This window comes from Amblyomma americanum, chromosome 5 (assembly GCF_052857255.1).
Source record: "Amblyomma americanum isolate KBUSLIRL-KWMA chromosome 5, ASM5285725v1, whole genome shotgun sequence".
In the NCBI taxonomy this organism is placed as follows: domain Eukaryota; kingdom Metazoa; phylum Arthropoda; class Arachnida; order Ixodida; family Ixodidae; genus Amblyomma; species Amblyomma americanum.
In genome coordinates, this window is record NC_135501.1 from 198,451,498 (window position 1) to 198,466,051 (window position 14,554).

The following is a 14,554-nucleotide window of genomic DNA, read 5'->3' on the forward strand; positions in this document are numbered from 1 at the left end:
CCCGCTCTTCGCTTTAACTCTTAACATGTTTTGACCCAGCCCCTCAACGAAACCTCAAGAGTAATACTGATACGGTAGAGAAGTACACAGCTGGCACAACTTTTTGCTCAGAATCCATCCATGCCCAAAAACAAGTTCACCCCCAGCGAAAATTGTAATCAGACGGCTCTATAACTGAATGCTTGACTGCCTTGTCAATGACTTGAATGCCAAATGTGTCGTTTTATACTGTTTCGTGTTTTACAGTGCAACTCTTAGGCGTCCGTTCCTGCATTCTACATCTAGTCCCGAGTAACCGGCTGTTCGAGCACCAGAGAGAAATGTCGCCTGGAAGGTGGCCGTCAGCTGACAAGTGGCAGGTAGTAGCAGAGCGAAACGCCACCTGCCACGGCAAGTACGGAGGAATGTGGCTGCCACAGGAATATCCTGGAGGGTGGTTAGGAGCGTAACACGCCACTTTCCTGTGGGGGCAGGTGGCGTGTGAAGAGCTAGCTGCACTCAAATTCTGCATTATCGATTATTGTAATCATTTACCACTTTTTTTTTATTAAAATAGTCACAGCCTCTTCGTAAAAGCAACAGTGAATCATGGCTTTTGCGGGTGCACTGCTTGCTTGGTTTGGTTTATACAGTTTTAACGTCCCAAAGAGACTAAGGCTATGAGGGACGCCGTACTGAAGTGCTCCGGAAATTTCGACTACCTGGGGTTCTTTAACGTGCGCTGACATTGCACAGTACACAGGCCTCTAGAATTTTGCCTCCATCGAAATTCGATCGCTTGGGTAGGCTCCCCAATGTTGCACGCCAAATACGCAACAGAGTATACCAAACCCAGCTACAGAAGAAAACGAGTGTTTGGTGTGGTTTACGGGGTTTAACGTCCCAAAGCAACTAAGGCTATGAGGGACGCTCCGGAAATTTCGACTACCTGGGGTTCTTTAACATGCACTGACATCACACAGTACACAGGCCTCTAGAATTTTGCCTCCATCGAAATTCGATCGCTTGGGCAGGCTCCCCAATGTTGCGTGCCAAATATGAAATGGAGTATACCAAACCCAGCTACAAAATAAAGTGAGTGATTGATGTGGTTTACGGGGTTTAACGTCTCAAAGCGACTAAGGCTTGTTACGTTTCGGCTACGATGCGCGGTATAGCCGGCGCGGATGCAACGGACGCCGGGGCTTCGTTCAAAGCGGCGGTCATTTGGACCCGTTCAGCGCTGCCGCAACGCCTCCCGCCAAGCGCGTCCAGGCAGGTTTCAGTGCCACGTGTCGTCGTGCGTGCGTGTGTGTGTGTGTGCACGTTGGTGCCCACGCTTGTCAAAGCGCGGCAGCCGGGGAGAGGAGCTCCCCAACTGGGAGGCGAGGAGGTCTGACCGGCGCCGGCCCGGCGGACGCGCCCGTCACGCCTGGACATGTTCAAGCGTCGCCGTATCGGACGCCTCTTCCCAAGCCGTTCCTTCTTGCCCTCGACTCCGTGGGTATAAAGAGAGCTGCCCCGGACGCCAACGAGAGACTTCGATTCCTTCCTTCGAGTAACGTGGTCGCCCTGACCGGCTGCTCTTTTGGCGATGCCAGAATAAACAAGTTGTTCTGTTGCCAGTCGACTCATCCTTTGCCGGGACCTTCGGATGTTTCCAGCTTTGCCCCAGGCCGCCAGGCCAACGCTACCCTTGGGGCTTGCAACCCTTTTGCAACAACTGGTTGCCAGCGGTGAGATCCCGACAACGGAGGCCAGCAGCGAAGATATGCGGTCAACTGTATGCTGAGCAGCACAACGACCATCCGGGAGCAGTGCAACGAGCCCTGTGTGATGACTGGTTGCCTGCAGCGGAACGACTGCGCTGAATTCTTGGCTGCGAGGTTTGGTGAGTGCGGGACTTTCTTCTTCTGAGTTTTGCCAGGCTTTTGTTAGTGTCAGAAACAGAGCTGGTAATTGTGTTGTCGTTGCTGCCGGGTTAGTTTGCGGCAAGACAATAGTAGGCAGTAGAGATAGCAGCATTCGGAGCAGCCATGGATTTGAAGTCGTTGCGCAAACCGAAATTGCTGGAGCTTGCAAGAGAGTTGGGTCTGGATGTCTCAGACAAACTCAGAAAACCAGAAATGCTAAGGGCTATTCTTGAGTTGGAGGCTGAGGATGACGAGCTGTCGGAATGCATTGAGACCATTGAGGAGAGGGAGCAAAAAGAGAAAGACGAGCGCGAACATAAAGAAGAGCGCGACCGTCAACACGCTTTGGAAATGAAGCGTCTCGAGGTAGAGATGGAACGCGCTCGTAATGGAAGTCACGCACACGGTGCAGGAGAACGGTTATCGTTCAAAATGACTGACCTGATGCGGCCGTTTAAGCTTGGAGAGGACATTGGTTTGTTCCTGGTTAACTTTGAGCGAACGTGCGAGAAGCAGGGGTTCTCTCGGGAAACGTGGCCACAGCGCTTGCTCACTTTGTTACCCGGCGAGGCGGCCGACGTAGTCGCTCGCTTGAAGAGAGAGGAGGCAGAGGATTTCGACCAAGTGAAATCGAGTCTGCTAAAAAAGTACAGGCTGTCAGCGGAGGCGTTCCGTCGGAAGTTTCGGGAAAATGAAAAAGGCAGAAATGAGTCATATACAGAGTTTGCCTACAGGCTTATGTCAAACATGCAGGAGTGGCTCAAAGAAGAGAAAGCGTTTGGTGACCACGAGAAAATTCTGCAGTGTTTCGGGCTGGAACAGTTTTACAGTCGGTTACCTGAGAACGTGCGGTACTGGGTCTTGGATAGGCCAGACGTTAGTACAGTGGCTAAAGCCGCCGAGCTAGCCGAGGAGTTTGTGACGCGTCGGGCTCGCGGAGCTAGGGACGGTCAAAAGGGTGAATTTGGCTCCAAGTCTGAGAGGCCGAAGTTCACACCCATGAGAGCAAGGGGGGACACACGTAGTGCGGATGCGAGTGAAAGCAGTCCTACCGAACGTAAGGAGACGGCGGCAGCCGAAGCCGAACGCAGAAAGCGGTTCGAGAGGAGGCAAGCGCGCGTGTGTTATACGTGCCAGAAGCCGGGTCACTTTTCGGCGCAGTGTCCAGAAACAAAAAGAGAAGTCGTGTGTTTGTCATTATGTAGCACTGACGAGAACATGAAGCTTCTCGAGCCTTACATGCGAGACTTCCTCGTGAACAGGAAAGAGTGCCGAGTGCTTCGTGATTCCGCAGCTACAATGGATGTAGTTCACCCCTCTTACGTAGAACCCGATATGTTCACGGGCGAGTGCGCATGGATCAAGCAAGCCGTGGAAGCTCATAGCGTGTGTCTGCCCGTAGCAAAAGTGCTTATTGAAGGACCTTTCGGAGCACTTGAGACTGAGGCCGTAGTGTCATCTAGGCTGCCCCCCCAGTACCCGTACCTATTTTCGAACAGGTCCGATCACCTCCTGCGCGAGAAGGGGCTTTTGTTTAGTGAGGCTAGCGTTCAGGCCTTAACCAGATCGAGAGTTCGGGAGCTCGCTGCAAAGGCGGTAGTTGCGGGGCCGACGTGGTCGAACAATGAGAAAGGGTCGGAGGTGCAGCAAGCGGATATTCAGAGCACGTCCGAACTGAATAAAATTGAGCCTGTAGCGTTGAAGGCACCAGGTACTGGAGAGGAAATGCCCGACACGGGAAAGTTAGAAGAGGTTCCGGTCGAGCTTCCGGGACTAAGCTCAGTGACGAACAGGGAAGACACTGATCAGGTCATTAGTGACTTAATCATTAAAGCACCGCTGTCGCCTGAGCAGAAAACCGAACTACACCAACTCTTACAAGAGTTTCAAGGTCAGTTCTCTGAGAGGCCTGGTAGGACTTCTGTCCTTACTCATGATATAGAACTTACCTCCCCAGAGCCAGTACGATCCAAGGCGTACCGGGTGTCACCCCGCCAGCGCGATATTATGGAGGCTGAGGTAAAGAAAATGCTACAGCTCGGTGTTATTGAGGCGGGTGAGAGTGATTATACCTCCCCTTTGATTTTAGTTGAGGTACCGGGCAAGGAACCTCGTCCTTGCGTCGACTACCGCAGGCTTAATTCCATTACTAAGGATCAAATTTATCCGATCCCTAACATCGAGGAGCGCCTTGAGAAAGTTAGTAGCGCTCAGTTTATTTCCACCCTAGATCTTGTCAGGGGTTATTGGCAGGTTCCACTTACAGAAGAGGCTAGTAGGTATGCGGCGTTCATTTCACCAATGGGAACATTCCGTCCTAAAGTTTTGAGTTTTGGTTTGAAGAACGCGCCATACTGCTTTTCAAGCCTCATGGACAAAGTGTTGCGGGGACAGGAAGAATTCGCTTTACCGTATTTAGACGACGTAGCGATATTCTCCGCCTCCTGGTCTGAGCATATGGCACACTTGCGGGCAGTGCTAACCCGCCTGCGCGAAGCGGGCTTGACAGTCAAAGCTCCCAAGTGCCAATTAGCACAGGCCGAGGTTGTCTACCTCGGTCACGTGATTGGACAGGGTCGTCGCCGCCCCTCTGAAATAAAGGTGGCCGCTGTGCGAGACTTCCCGCAACCGCGCACGAAGACCGATATTCGGTCGTTCTTAGGTGTCGCCGGCTACTATCAGAGGTACATCCCCAGGTACTCCGATATCGCGGCTCCCCTGACGGATGCTCTAAGAAAAAAAGAGCCCCAAACAGTCGTCTGGAGCGAGACAAAGGAAAGAGCTTTTAGCGCCCTAAAGAGCGCCCTAACAAGCCAGCCTGTGCTACGATCGCCAGACTATACAAAAGGGTTCGTTGTTCAGTGCGATGCTAGTGAGCGAGGCATGGGCGTTGTACTGTGCCAAAGGGACAATGGAGAAGTGGAACACCCCGTCCTGTATGCTAGTCGTAAGCTGACCTGTCGTGAGCAGGCGTACAGCGCCACCGAGAAAGAGTGTGCGTGTCTCGTGTGGGCCGTTCAGAAATTGTCATGCTACCTAGCCGGCTCGAGGTTTATCATTGAGACGGATCACTGCCCTCTCCAATGGCTGCAGACCATCTCTCCCAAAAATGGCCGCCTCCTGCGCTGGAGCCTCGCTTTGCAACAATATTCCTTTGAGGTGCGTTACAAAAAGGGGAGTCTCAACGGTAACGCCGATGGCTTAAGTCGAAGCCCCTAACGTAGGAATCCGCCTCAAAGTTGTTTGTTACTGATGTTTTCTTCCTGAGGCAGGATTTTTAACATATTGCTTTTGTTTAGTGTTTCAAAGTGATTATGTGCTTTCTAGTGCAATTTTCCAATTTGTGGACGCGTTCTGAGTGCTGCTGGACTACTGTGAGGAACTAGGCAGTAGTATAAAAGGGGAAAGAGCCTGGCAGAGCTTAGTGAGGGTTGTCTCGTGCTTGCTGACTGAGCGGTTGCGTTTCGGCGTAGTTCTAACGCTTGCTGGGAACGAGCACAAAAATGGCAACTCTCCCGAAGTGACTTTGCAGTGTCCTATGTGATCCTGAACCCGAGAACGAGGCCTTCTCTGTGCGCTGCGCTCAAGCAACGTCGAGGGACGACCGGTTTCGATTACGAGCATCATCGAGCGACATCCCTCTGGACAGCGGATGCAGTCCCCTGACCATCGGGATCTCCTTCCCCCGGCGGGGCGGTCTGTTACGTTTCGGCTACGACGCGCGGTATAGCCGGCGCGGATGCAACGGACGCCGGGGCTTCGTTCAAAGCGGCGGTCATTTGGACCCGTTCAGCGCTGCCGCAACGCAACGCCTCCCGCCAAGCGCGTCCAGGCAGGTTTCAGTGCCACGTGTCGTCGTGCGTGCGTGCGTGTGTGTGTGCATGTTGGTGCCCACGCTTGTCAAAGCGCGGCAGCCGGGGAGAGGAGCTCCCCAACTGGGAGGCGAGGAGGTCTGACCGGCGCCGGCCCGGCGGACGCGCCCGTCACGCCTGGACATGTTCAAGCGTCGCCGTATCGGACGCCTCTTCCCAAGCCGTTCCTTCTTGCCCTCGACTCCGTGGGTATAAAGAGAGCTGCCCCGGACGCCAACGAGAGACTTCGATTCCTTCCTTCGAGTAACGTGGTCGCCCTGACCGGCTGCTCTTTTGGCGATGCCAGAATAAACAAGTTGTTCTGTTGCCAGTCGACTCATCCTTTGCCGGGACCTTCGGATGTTTCCAGCTTTGCCCCAGGCCGCCAGGCCAACGCTACCCTTGGGGCTTGCAACCCTTTTGCAACAGGCTATGAGGGACGCCGTAGTGAAGGTCTCCGGAAATTTCGACTACCTGGGGTTCTTTAACGTGCGCTGAAATCATACAGTACATGGGCCTCTAAAATTTCGCCTCCATCAAAATTCGACCGCCACGGCCGGGATCGAACCCGCGTCTTTCGGGTCAGCAGCCAAGCGCCATGATCACTGAGCCACCGTGGTGGCAGAAGAAAGAGTATGTATGGCGAATATGTCCTCCTTGGTGCAAATGTGCAAAGTTTGCAGTAGTGCTGCTAAACCCAAATGTAGATGAAAAAGAGGATGCAAATATTTTCAAAAATGAGTTAAACTAACTGCACTACTAAAATGAGCTTCCAGGGGTACTGATCAGCCTGTAAGGAACATCCATGTGAATGAAATTGTAGTGGGCAAGAATAAAAAAAAATATTTGAGCGAACCATCAAGAAGTATGCACAATTGCTTAGCGATAGCCATAAATGCAGAAAGGCTCTCCAAGCACAACACTGTGACACTCGATAAGGCAAAGCACTTGCGCGTAGATGCATGTTTTTCGCGGAGGCTGGTCTGCACTGCATCTAGTCATCAATGTAAGCCAATTTGAGCCGTTCGCTCCAGAAAACAGGTGCCAATGTGCTGAGTAGGCGTGTATGGCCATCGCACATCCCATAATTGTTTTACGGCCACATGTTCAATTCCTTCATTTTTGTGCTACGTCCAACCTGAATTACAAACCCCGCATCCTTTTAGCAACATCAGCTCAGCTAGACGAAAAGCAGAGCAATCAATCTGCGAACTGAAATTTGAGACCGAGCTCGCCTGTGCACTCATGCAGCATGCAGTCTCTGATATACAGATAGGACAAGTGTCAAATCAGTTGAAGCGAATTCATTGTAAATGATTTTGTAAAAAAAAAACGCAAACACACTACGAGCGCTGTAAAAAAGCTCCGACCCAGTAAAAAGCCCCCAGATGTCTTTCAGCAGGAAGCGACTCTTCTGTACATGCAGCTGGACCGGAAAAAAAAAATATGCAACAGTGAAATTGCAATTTGAAACTTATTAGCCGCCATTGATACATCCGGCATAAATTGCAGCGGTTAGCATAGAAATCATCTGCACATCCCGGAAGCTGCTCTGCTACACACGGGACAGATCGCCTACACGCTGCACACGTTAAGGCTAATCGAACGGAAAATACACGAAACAAAAACTAACCTCCACAAAATATCCGGCGCAACTATGCTTCGATTAAATTACACCGCGGTCTCCCCTCCACCCAAAACGTCACGCCTCAGGTCACCGCAGCAGGTGCACGCGTTCCCCAGGTAACAAGAACAAAAAATGCAACGGCACTGAAGAGCGCCAGCGTGCATCCAACGTGGCACACGTGCCGACCGTCGCCGCCGCAGACCCACGGGACTCGATCGCCAGTTGCTGCCTGCTCGGGCGTGCTAGGATTTACAGCCGAGCTGCGGCCACGTAGTACCGTGCTAAAGCACAGCCAGGTGCGATTACGGAACCAACGCTATACCAGCCATCGGTCGGCCGCCATACGGCCACAAACGAGAACGCCAGCCTCCGCTCAACACAGGAGGTCACTCGAAGTTCGCATGTTAACGTCCAAGTAGACGCGAGGAGCTCGTCAAAAGACGACTCGGACGATCCAAAAGTGACCAAAAAGGTGGCCGTGAAGGGGCTGCAAACGGCTCCACGCGAGCGAAAGTGCTCTGCACGGACCTGTTCGGAACGAAAACCCATAACCTGTTCCAGGAGGCACGGGAGGGGGGGAAGACGCGAGTTTTCGAGAACCGCACCGGTGAAGAATAGAAAGCGAAGCATTGTTAGGCGACGGCAGACCGCGTAATAACACCTACGTCACACGCGGTTATTAGACGGGGCAACCAGGCTCGAACCAAACGCGCAGTTATCGCTTTCGACGAACTACCCGAGCGAAAGCACGGAAGAAAGCACTCGCAGAAGAACGTTGACGGCTGTGTGGTTTCGGGGGAAGCGGAAAATTCTTTCGCGCATCTCCAAACGAAACACGCAGACGATGAGAGGGGTGAATAGGAAGAAAGGCTTACGCTGGGTCTCGTCCGGCCTGGGCGGCCCGTCGCCCGAAGCGCCCGCACCGGTCGTGTCGCGCCTTCGGCCCATTCTCGCCGAGCAAAAGAGAGAAGACACGGTTCGTGGCGGGGCTCGTGTAGTACACCAGCAGCAGCTTCGGACGGCAGAACAGGAACGGTGGAGGAGACACGACGGAGGAGAAATGAGAAGAGGAGGAGGACAGAGGCGCGAGAAGGAAGCAGAAAAAGAAGAAGCGTGACAAGAAAGGATGAGAAGGTGAAGGGAGAGAGAGGAAAGGAAGCTGCAGGAATTGAGACGCCGCGAGAAACAAGTGGTGGCCGAGCGGTGCGTGCCGCTGTGATTTCGTGCGACGACAGCGGAGACCAGGCGGCGAAGACCAAGTGTAAGGACGTCGACCCTCGGCCATGCGACCGTGGCAGGGGGGGGAGGCCCGCCAAATTCCTTAAGCCTAATTCATTTTTCTCTTCTTCGGCATAAACAAAACGGCCGCTTGAGGACTCGAAAATGGTTACTGGTGCCCGATTTCGAGACAGGCCGACAATGCACAAAGGTTATAAAATTAGCGAGAAAGAAACAATGGAGGTGGTGGTGTGAGCCTTTCAAAAGATGGCACATGCCCACGCAAGGGGATCGGCCAAGGATCGGGACCTTTACACGGTAAAGGAAAAAGAAACGCACGCGGGAGAGCAGCAACGGTGGATTCTACCTCAAGAAGGGCATGGACAGAAAATGGATAAGAGTTCTGATAAAAAGTAATAATAATAAAAAGAGGGATTAAAAAAGAATAATTAGGTCAAAATGTAATAATGGATAGAAAATATTGCAACCCTTAGCAAGGCAGTCGATGAAATTCTAGCAAGAAATTTTTAACAGCGGTACAAACAGAGCTGTGGGTGAACCCAAGTGTGGTGGCGCCAAGTGACAGCAAGAGTGGGCTGCTCAAACTAAGGCCAAGATGCTGCAAGGACTCCTCCAGCAACCTTCTCAAAGAGGTCAAACGGCAACAATAGAGCCAAAAATGATCCATAGACTCAGGCTCACAGCAAAATGCACGGAGGGGAGATAGTGCCAAACCAGACCTGTGTGGAAAAAAGTTAAGAGGAGGGATACGGCAGCGCAGTCTCATCAGAGATACTTCAAGCCGCCTAGATTGACAAACTTTCCTGCTCCAAGAATATCTCGGGTGCTGATAGTCCACTGGTGTTACAAGTGCTGCGTCTTGCGCGCTTAAAAACGTATGTCGGCGAAACCTCTATGGCTGTAATATAGGCTCTAGCCGGGATGATAGGCAACATGGGGCCGCTTAGGGGCCGCTCAATTACTGTCACACTGCTGTGCCCCGGAAACCATAATAAATGAATAAGGCTCAAATGTGAAGGAAGCAGGGATAAGAATGTGTTTAAAGTGGGACTGTGGATGGAGGTGTGGAGCCATTCACAAACACGATGCAACAGGAAAGTAACAGCCCTTTTCCACAGCTCGGTCATTAAACGTCCACATGAAAATCACTTTTTATGAGCCCCTATATCCAGACGCGATTTGTTGTAGTTAATCGTCGTTTTTGCCTCTGAAGTGATGGCACATACCCTCGGTGGGGGATTGGCCACAGTTTAGGTGCAGATCCAAACAGGAGAAAACATCCAGTTTTATCTCAAGTGGCTCAGAGATATAAATGGAGGAACCTGAGAAAAAAGAATCGCAAATTCTGAGAGATCTCAGCAAATCGGAATGAAAATCGAGGAAACAAAGGGGTGAAGGTTGAATAACTAAAGTAGTTAGTCGGTGTTTGGAGTACAGTTGCTTGATGCTTTGCTTTTTTTTTTTACTTCAGTCTTCGTAAGTTGCAGTAACAAAACATATTGCATTGGAACGCTAGGCTAACGTTAAAAATAACAGATTAGGTTGCGTGGCAAATATTAGTATGGGAAATACTATACCGATGATGTGTTTGAAATGTTTTTTACGTTAAAATCATAGGTAAAAATATCACTAATTTTAACGCTATTAGAATGTTCAAATCAGACCATAAAACAGGAATGCCACTATTTTCAAGCATGCCGTCTCAAAACTTATCCCCACTATTTGTGCATAACGCTATTTTTCAGCTAACAGAACTTTGCAGTTAAATGCCTGCAATAGATAGCATGCACAGCCTACAAGCCAACCAAATTCGTCAGAAAACTTGCCATGTTACTCAACAACCACTATAAGATATTTCACCGGTCAGGACTGTATATCTGTTAGCAGGTGCATGTGTTTTGAAGTGTTGTATGTACGTACTGGTTGTGGAGGGCATGTCTTCCAATGCTTTTTGCAAAATGTTGATTGCAAATCACAGCTGACAGGTCCGGTCTTGCAAGGTTACGTTATGATTTTAGTGAAAGCTGCATATATCCCAATCTCATTCGTAATATTCCACAAACGTCAGAAAAAAGGACACAATGTATTAACGCTGGCCCGAAACAAAAAGTAACATTGTTGTAACCTCTCTGTGGTACCTGGGTAAAGAACCTCCCAAACCAGATAAAAGTTACACATTTTCTCCACTGACACCATGAATCACTGCAATAAAACAAGAGGATTTCCCAGCGTTTCATTCGCAGAAGTTTCGAACGCCCAGCCGGAGAAACAAATAACATTTCATCTCCTTTCTCCTGAAGCCCTTGAAAGAAAATTTTCGATCGCAAGCTATTCGTCGCAAGCAACTACAAAAAGGAGTCGACGCCAAAGGTCAAATCGCTCCACTCTGAAGCTGTTTCTAGGGGGGCCCACCAAGTGGATTCTGCGCTTTTGCGGGCGACCAAGAGAACCAACGCTGAACGAACTTTCCCCCAACGCGCACGAGGCGTCCGACATTCGTTCAAAACTCCGGCCTTTTTTCAAGCGGCTTAGCCGTGGGTGTCTGATCAGAGGCCGTCCTTGCAGCATGTAATAAAAGACGACGCTGCCGCTCCTCCAATGTCACGGTCGTTTCTCGCGTTCTTTTCCGCCTCTCTGCGAAGAGACTACCTCTTTCCTCCATGGAACCCGAACAAAGCAGCTCGCCAGAAGAGACGCTCTTTGTAATTACGTCAAATCTGAGGAGGAAACAAAAAAGTAGCCCAACGCGACCAGAAATAAAGCCGCGTCTGCCTTTTCTGCACGCAGCGTTCTGCGGTGCACAAGGCAACCACCGACCGATCGAAAAACGGGAACGCAAAAGTAAAAAAAAAAAAAGCGGGAGGGGGGGAATCGACGCAATCGGAAGCCCTGCGTCGCGAAACATGCAGCGGCGCGGGCAAGGTCCATGGGAAAGAGCCTTCATCGCTGGCCCGCCCCTATCAACGTTGCATGCGCGTCGCTTGTGCATCAACTCCGAATACCCCCGAAGCCTCTGCACGGAGAACAGCACGGCTGGGCAGAGGGAACGCGAGATACAAAGCGCGCGCCGTTCTATTTCGCGAGGCTAATCTGTCTCGATAAAACGCTTGCCGCCCGTCCTCTATTCAATGCCGGACAACGAGTAACGAGCCACACACACATCGTCCATAAAACGGCTCCTCCTGCTCTGTGATAATGGCTTCCTCGTTTCACGCTCGCGCCAGGGGAGAAGAGAAAAAAAGGGCTCGGGTGCCCGCAGAGGTAGAACACCACACAGCGCACGAGAGAAGGGAGCTGTAATCGCGTCTCTCCCTGCACGGCTCAGAAACGCGCGTTGCTTTTTTGCCGCCCGCCGAAGGGCCCGTGTTTACCTAATCCCGGTGTGCGACCTCACCTTGGGGCACGGTGAAAATGCGCTTGAACACGCAGGAGCACTGCTGTGGTGCCGCCTTGCCGGTGGCGTCTCCCGCGCCGTTCATGCTGCTATCGGCTTCCATTTGTGCAGTCCGCTCGGTCGCCGGTCCTTCCACAGCAAAACCACAAACCGCCGGCTAGCTCACCGTCCAACGAACACCACTGCTACACCACACACAACGCCGCCGTCGAAGAGGACTAGGACGACCAAGACGACCGACCGACAAACCGCCCGCAGCGAGCTACGAAGAGGCAGGCAGGCCGAAGCGAGCGAAGCAACAAATCAAATAAAACGCACCCCGCGCCCTCCCAAACGCCGATTCGTGCTCCAGTGCGCATGCGCCCTATCGGAAAAGCCCGCGCCGTCGTCGCCGCCGCCGCGCCCCCACTCCCTCGACCTCGTACCCCCCGCCCCTCGGTGTCATCCACTTTCCGCCTGGAAACTGCCGTTCCACGGTGGTCCGCTTTGGCCTTTGCGCGTTCGTGAAATTTCCGACATTTCTTTTTCTTTGTGAAAAATCGCTGCCGGTTATCGGCCACTAAAGTGCGTCCACTGTGTTACCAGTCTTCCATTAGGACACGGAGGAGGAAAGGGGGAGGGATAGTGGAGAAAAAAGAAAGTGAAGCGGCGCCGTGCAGTGCAGTGCGCATAACTTCTGAGCAGCAGACGACAAACGGCCCAGTTAGCAGACGGGACAGAAAGACAAAAAAGCAACAACGGCACGGCGGCTACAGCTGGGCGGCACCGCCGATCCCGTAGCGGCCGCTTTAGCGTAGCCAAACCCTGTGGCTCTGCGCAGACATCGATTGAGCCGGGAAGCAACAAAATCGTCGTAACCCTGCCGTCGTGTCTGCCCTGCTCCTTTTGCTTCCAGCGCTGTCGCCAACGGTCACCGCGCGTCTTCGTCCAGCGGTTCGGGGCAGCAGAAAACGGCTCCTCTTGTGAGTTGCTTCTAGTTGTGCAACACCGCGCGGACCCGCCGCATAGTGCGGCGGTCGTGACTTGAAGGGCACGAGCGGAAACTTCACGCTTATTCGTGATATGCAGCGAACGAGACTTGTCGTCGCCGAGCCTTTTTTTTTCACGATGCGAATTTGTTTCTTTCTTGCACGCAGATGATGCGTGATAAAAAATAAAAAAAAGGAGGAAAGAGCAGCGCGTCACGCACGACCCGTTACAGCGCGGAAGCTCGGCTGTGCGCCACGCTGCTTTAGCAAGTTTAATTTCCATATTAAACACCACGCTACCGCTTGGGGTGAAAGGCACTGCGCCACATATGTGACAGTCTGTACGTGCCATATATTTCTGTCTAGACTTCACGCTTAGACTGTCACAGTCTGCCATATACTTCTGTCTAGACTTCACGCTCAGACTGTCACATATGTGGCAGTACTCTGGAATAGCATGCCAGGCCGACAACCAGGCAGACCTCTCCTGTTCCATTAAAGTCCTCCTTCTCTTTCACCCTACTAAATTTGAGCGGCCTTTTTTTTTCTATTTTTGGCAGCATGCATGTAATATATACTTACCGCATGGATGCAGACATGCTGGACCCCAGACGACTCCTGCAAAGTGTTACAGCGATGTTAGGGGCAATCCCGTTAGACCACAGCCCAACAAGAATATTAAAATTAGTTTGTACTTACGTTATACAGCATACTATCACCGCTTTACGCACAGTAGGGGAAAAATTAAGCATGCACACACGCAGGCAGACTCAGGTTATTGAAGTAACTCTAAAATGGTTCGTGTATAAGTACTGAATCAGAGATTAGGCGGTTTGAAGTGCAGTGCATAATTAGGCAGTCACGAGGTGAAGTACAAAGAAAAAATTCAGTGAAGACGCAACGTGCAACCTTGACAAGCAATATAATACTTAGCATACGATCACGCACAATTATTTCACAGGATTTTTATTTCTGCTTTAATTGGTTTTGAAAGAAGGCATGTCGAATTTGAAGGAATTCTTAACCAGGAGTGCGGTTAACTTTCAGGAGGTACAAAAAAAAAAAGTGAACCAAAAAGAGGAAGACGCCGACCGTGATTCGGACCAAGTAAAAAGAGGCAGACACAAGTACGTTGCGCCAAATAGCTCCCGCCCCGAAATTCTTCGCTTTTCCTCATTCGTGAGGTGGGAGCGGTGAACTTGAACTTGCTCGGTCTGTATGTATACTACGTGTGACCTCCACAAGGAAGCTGGGGGAAGGCTCCATGTTTCTGCTCAAGTCTGCGCCACGGTGGAAAAATACGTGGTCTGTACGCAACTTACGAACTACAAAACAAGAGAAAATAAAAATGACGAGAAAAACACGCACGGCTGTCGTGCGGTGGCTCTGCCGAAAAATGTCGTGGACTCGAGTATCAATTGACGCTCGAGCTCACATTATGTTTTTGCATTTCTTTGGACCATGGAAGCGAAGAAACCAAGCGTCCGTGGTCAGTTCGAATGCGTGACGGTGACAGGCGGGATTTGAATTATTTCGCGCAAGTCAGACTGCGGGATTCGAACCGAATACTTCCCCCTCGTAAC

At 51.4% G+C, this 14,554-nt stretch overlaps 1 protein-coding gene across 4 annotated transcripts in view; it reads right to left on the reverse strand.

The window, feature by feature from the left end:
* The window catches only part of Rtnl1 (reticulon), a 29,067-nt gene that overhangs the window by 12,911 nt on the left and 1,602 nt on the right, over window positions 1–14,554 (reverse strand). Inside the window, exon 2 of one of the 4 annotated variants that reach the window (XM_077666423.1) lies at window positions 13,554–13,589. The exons of 1 other annotated variant lie outside the window; for it this stretch is intronic. In XM_077666423.1, coding sequence (XP_077522549.1) covers window positions 13,554–13,589 — 36 coding nt within the window. Of the gene's footprint in view, window positions 1–8,245; window positions 8,450–12,003; window positions 12,307–13,553; window positions 13,590–14,554 lie in introns of those variants that run through there. 2 more of the 4 variants (XM_077666425.1, XM_077666426.1) reach the window with 2 other exon arrangements.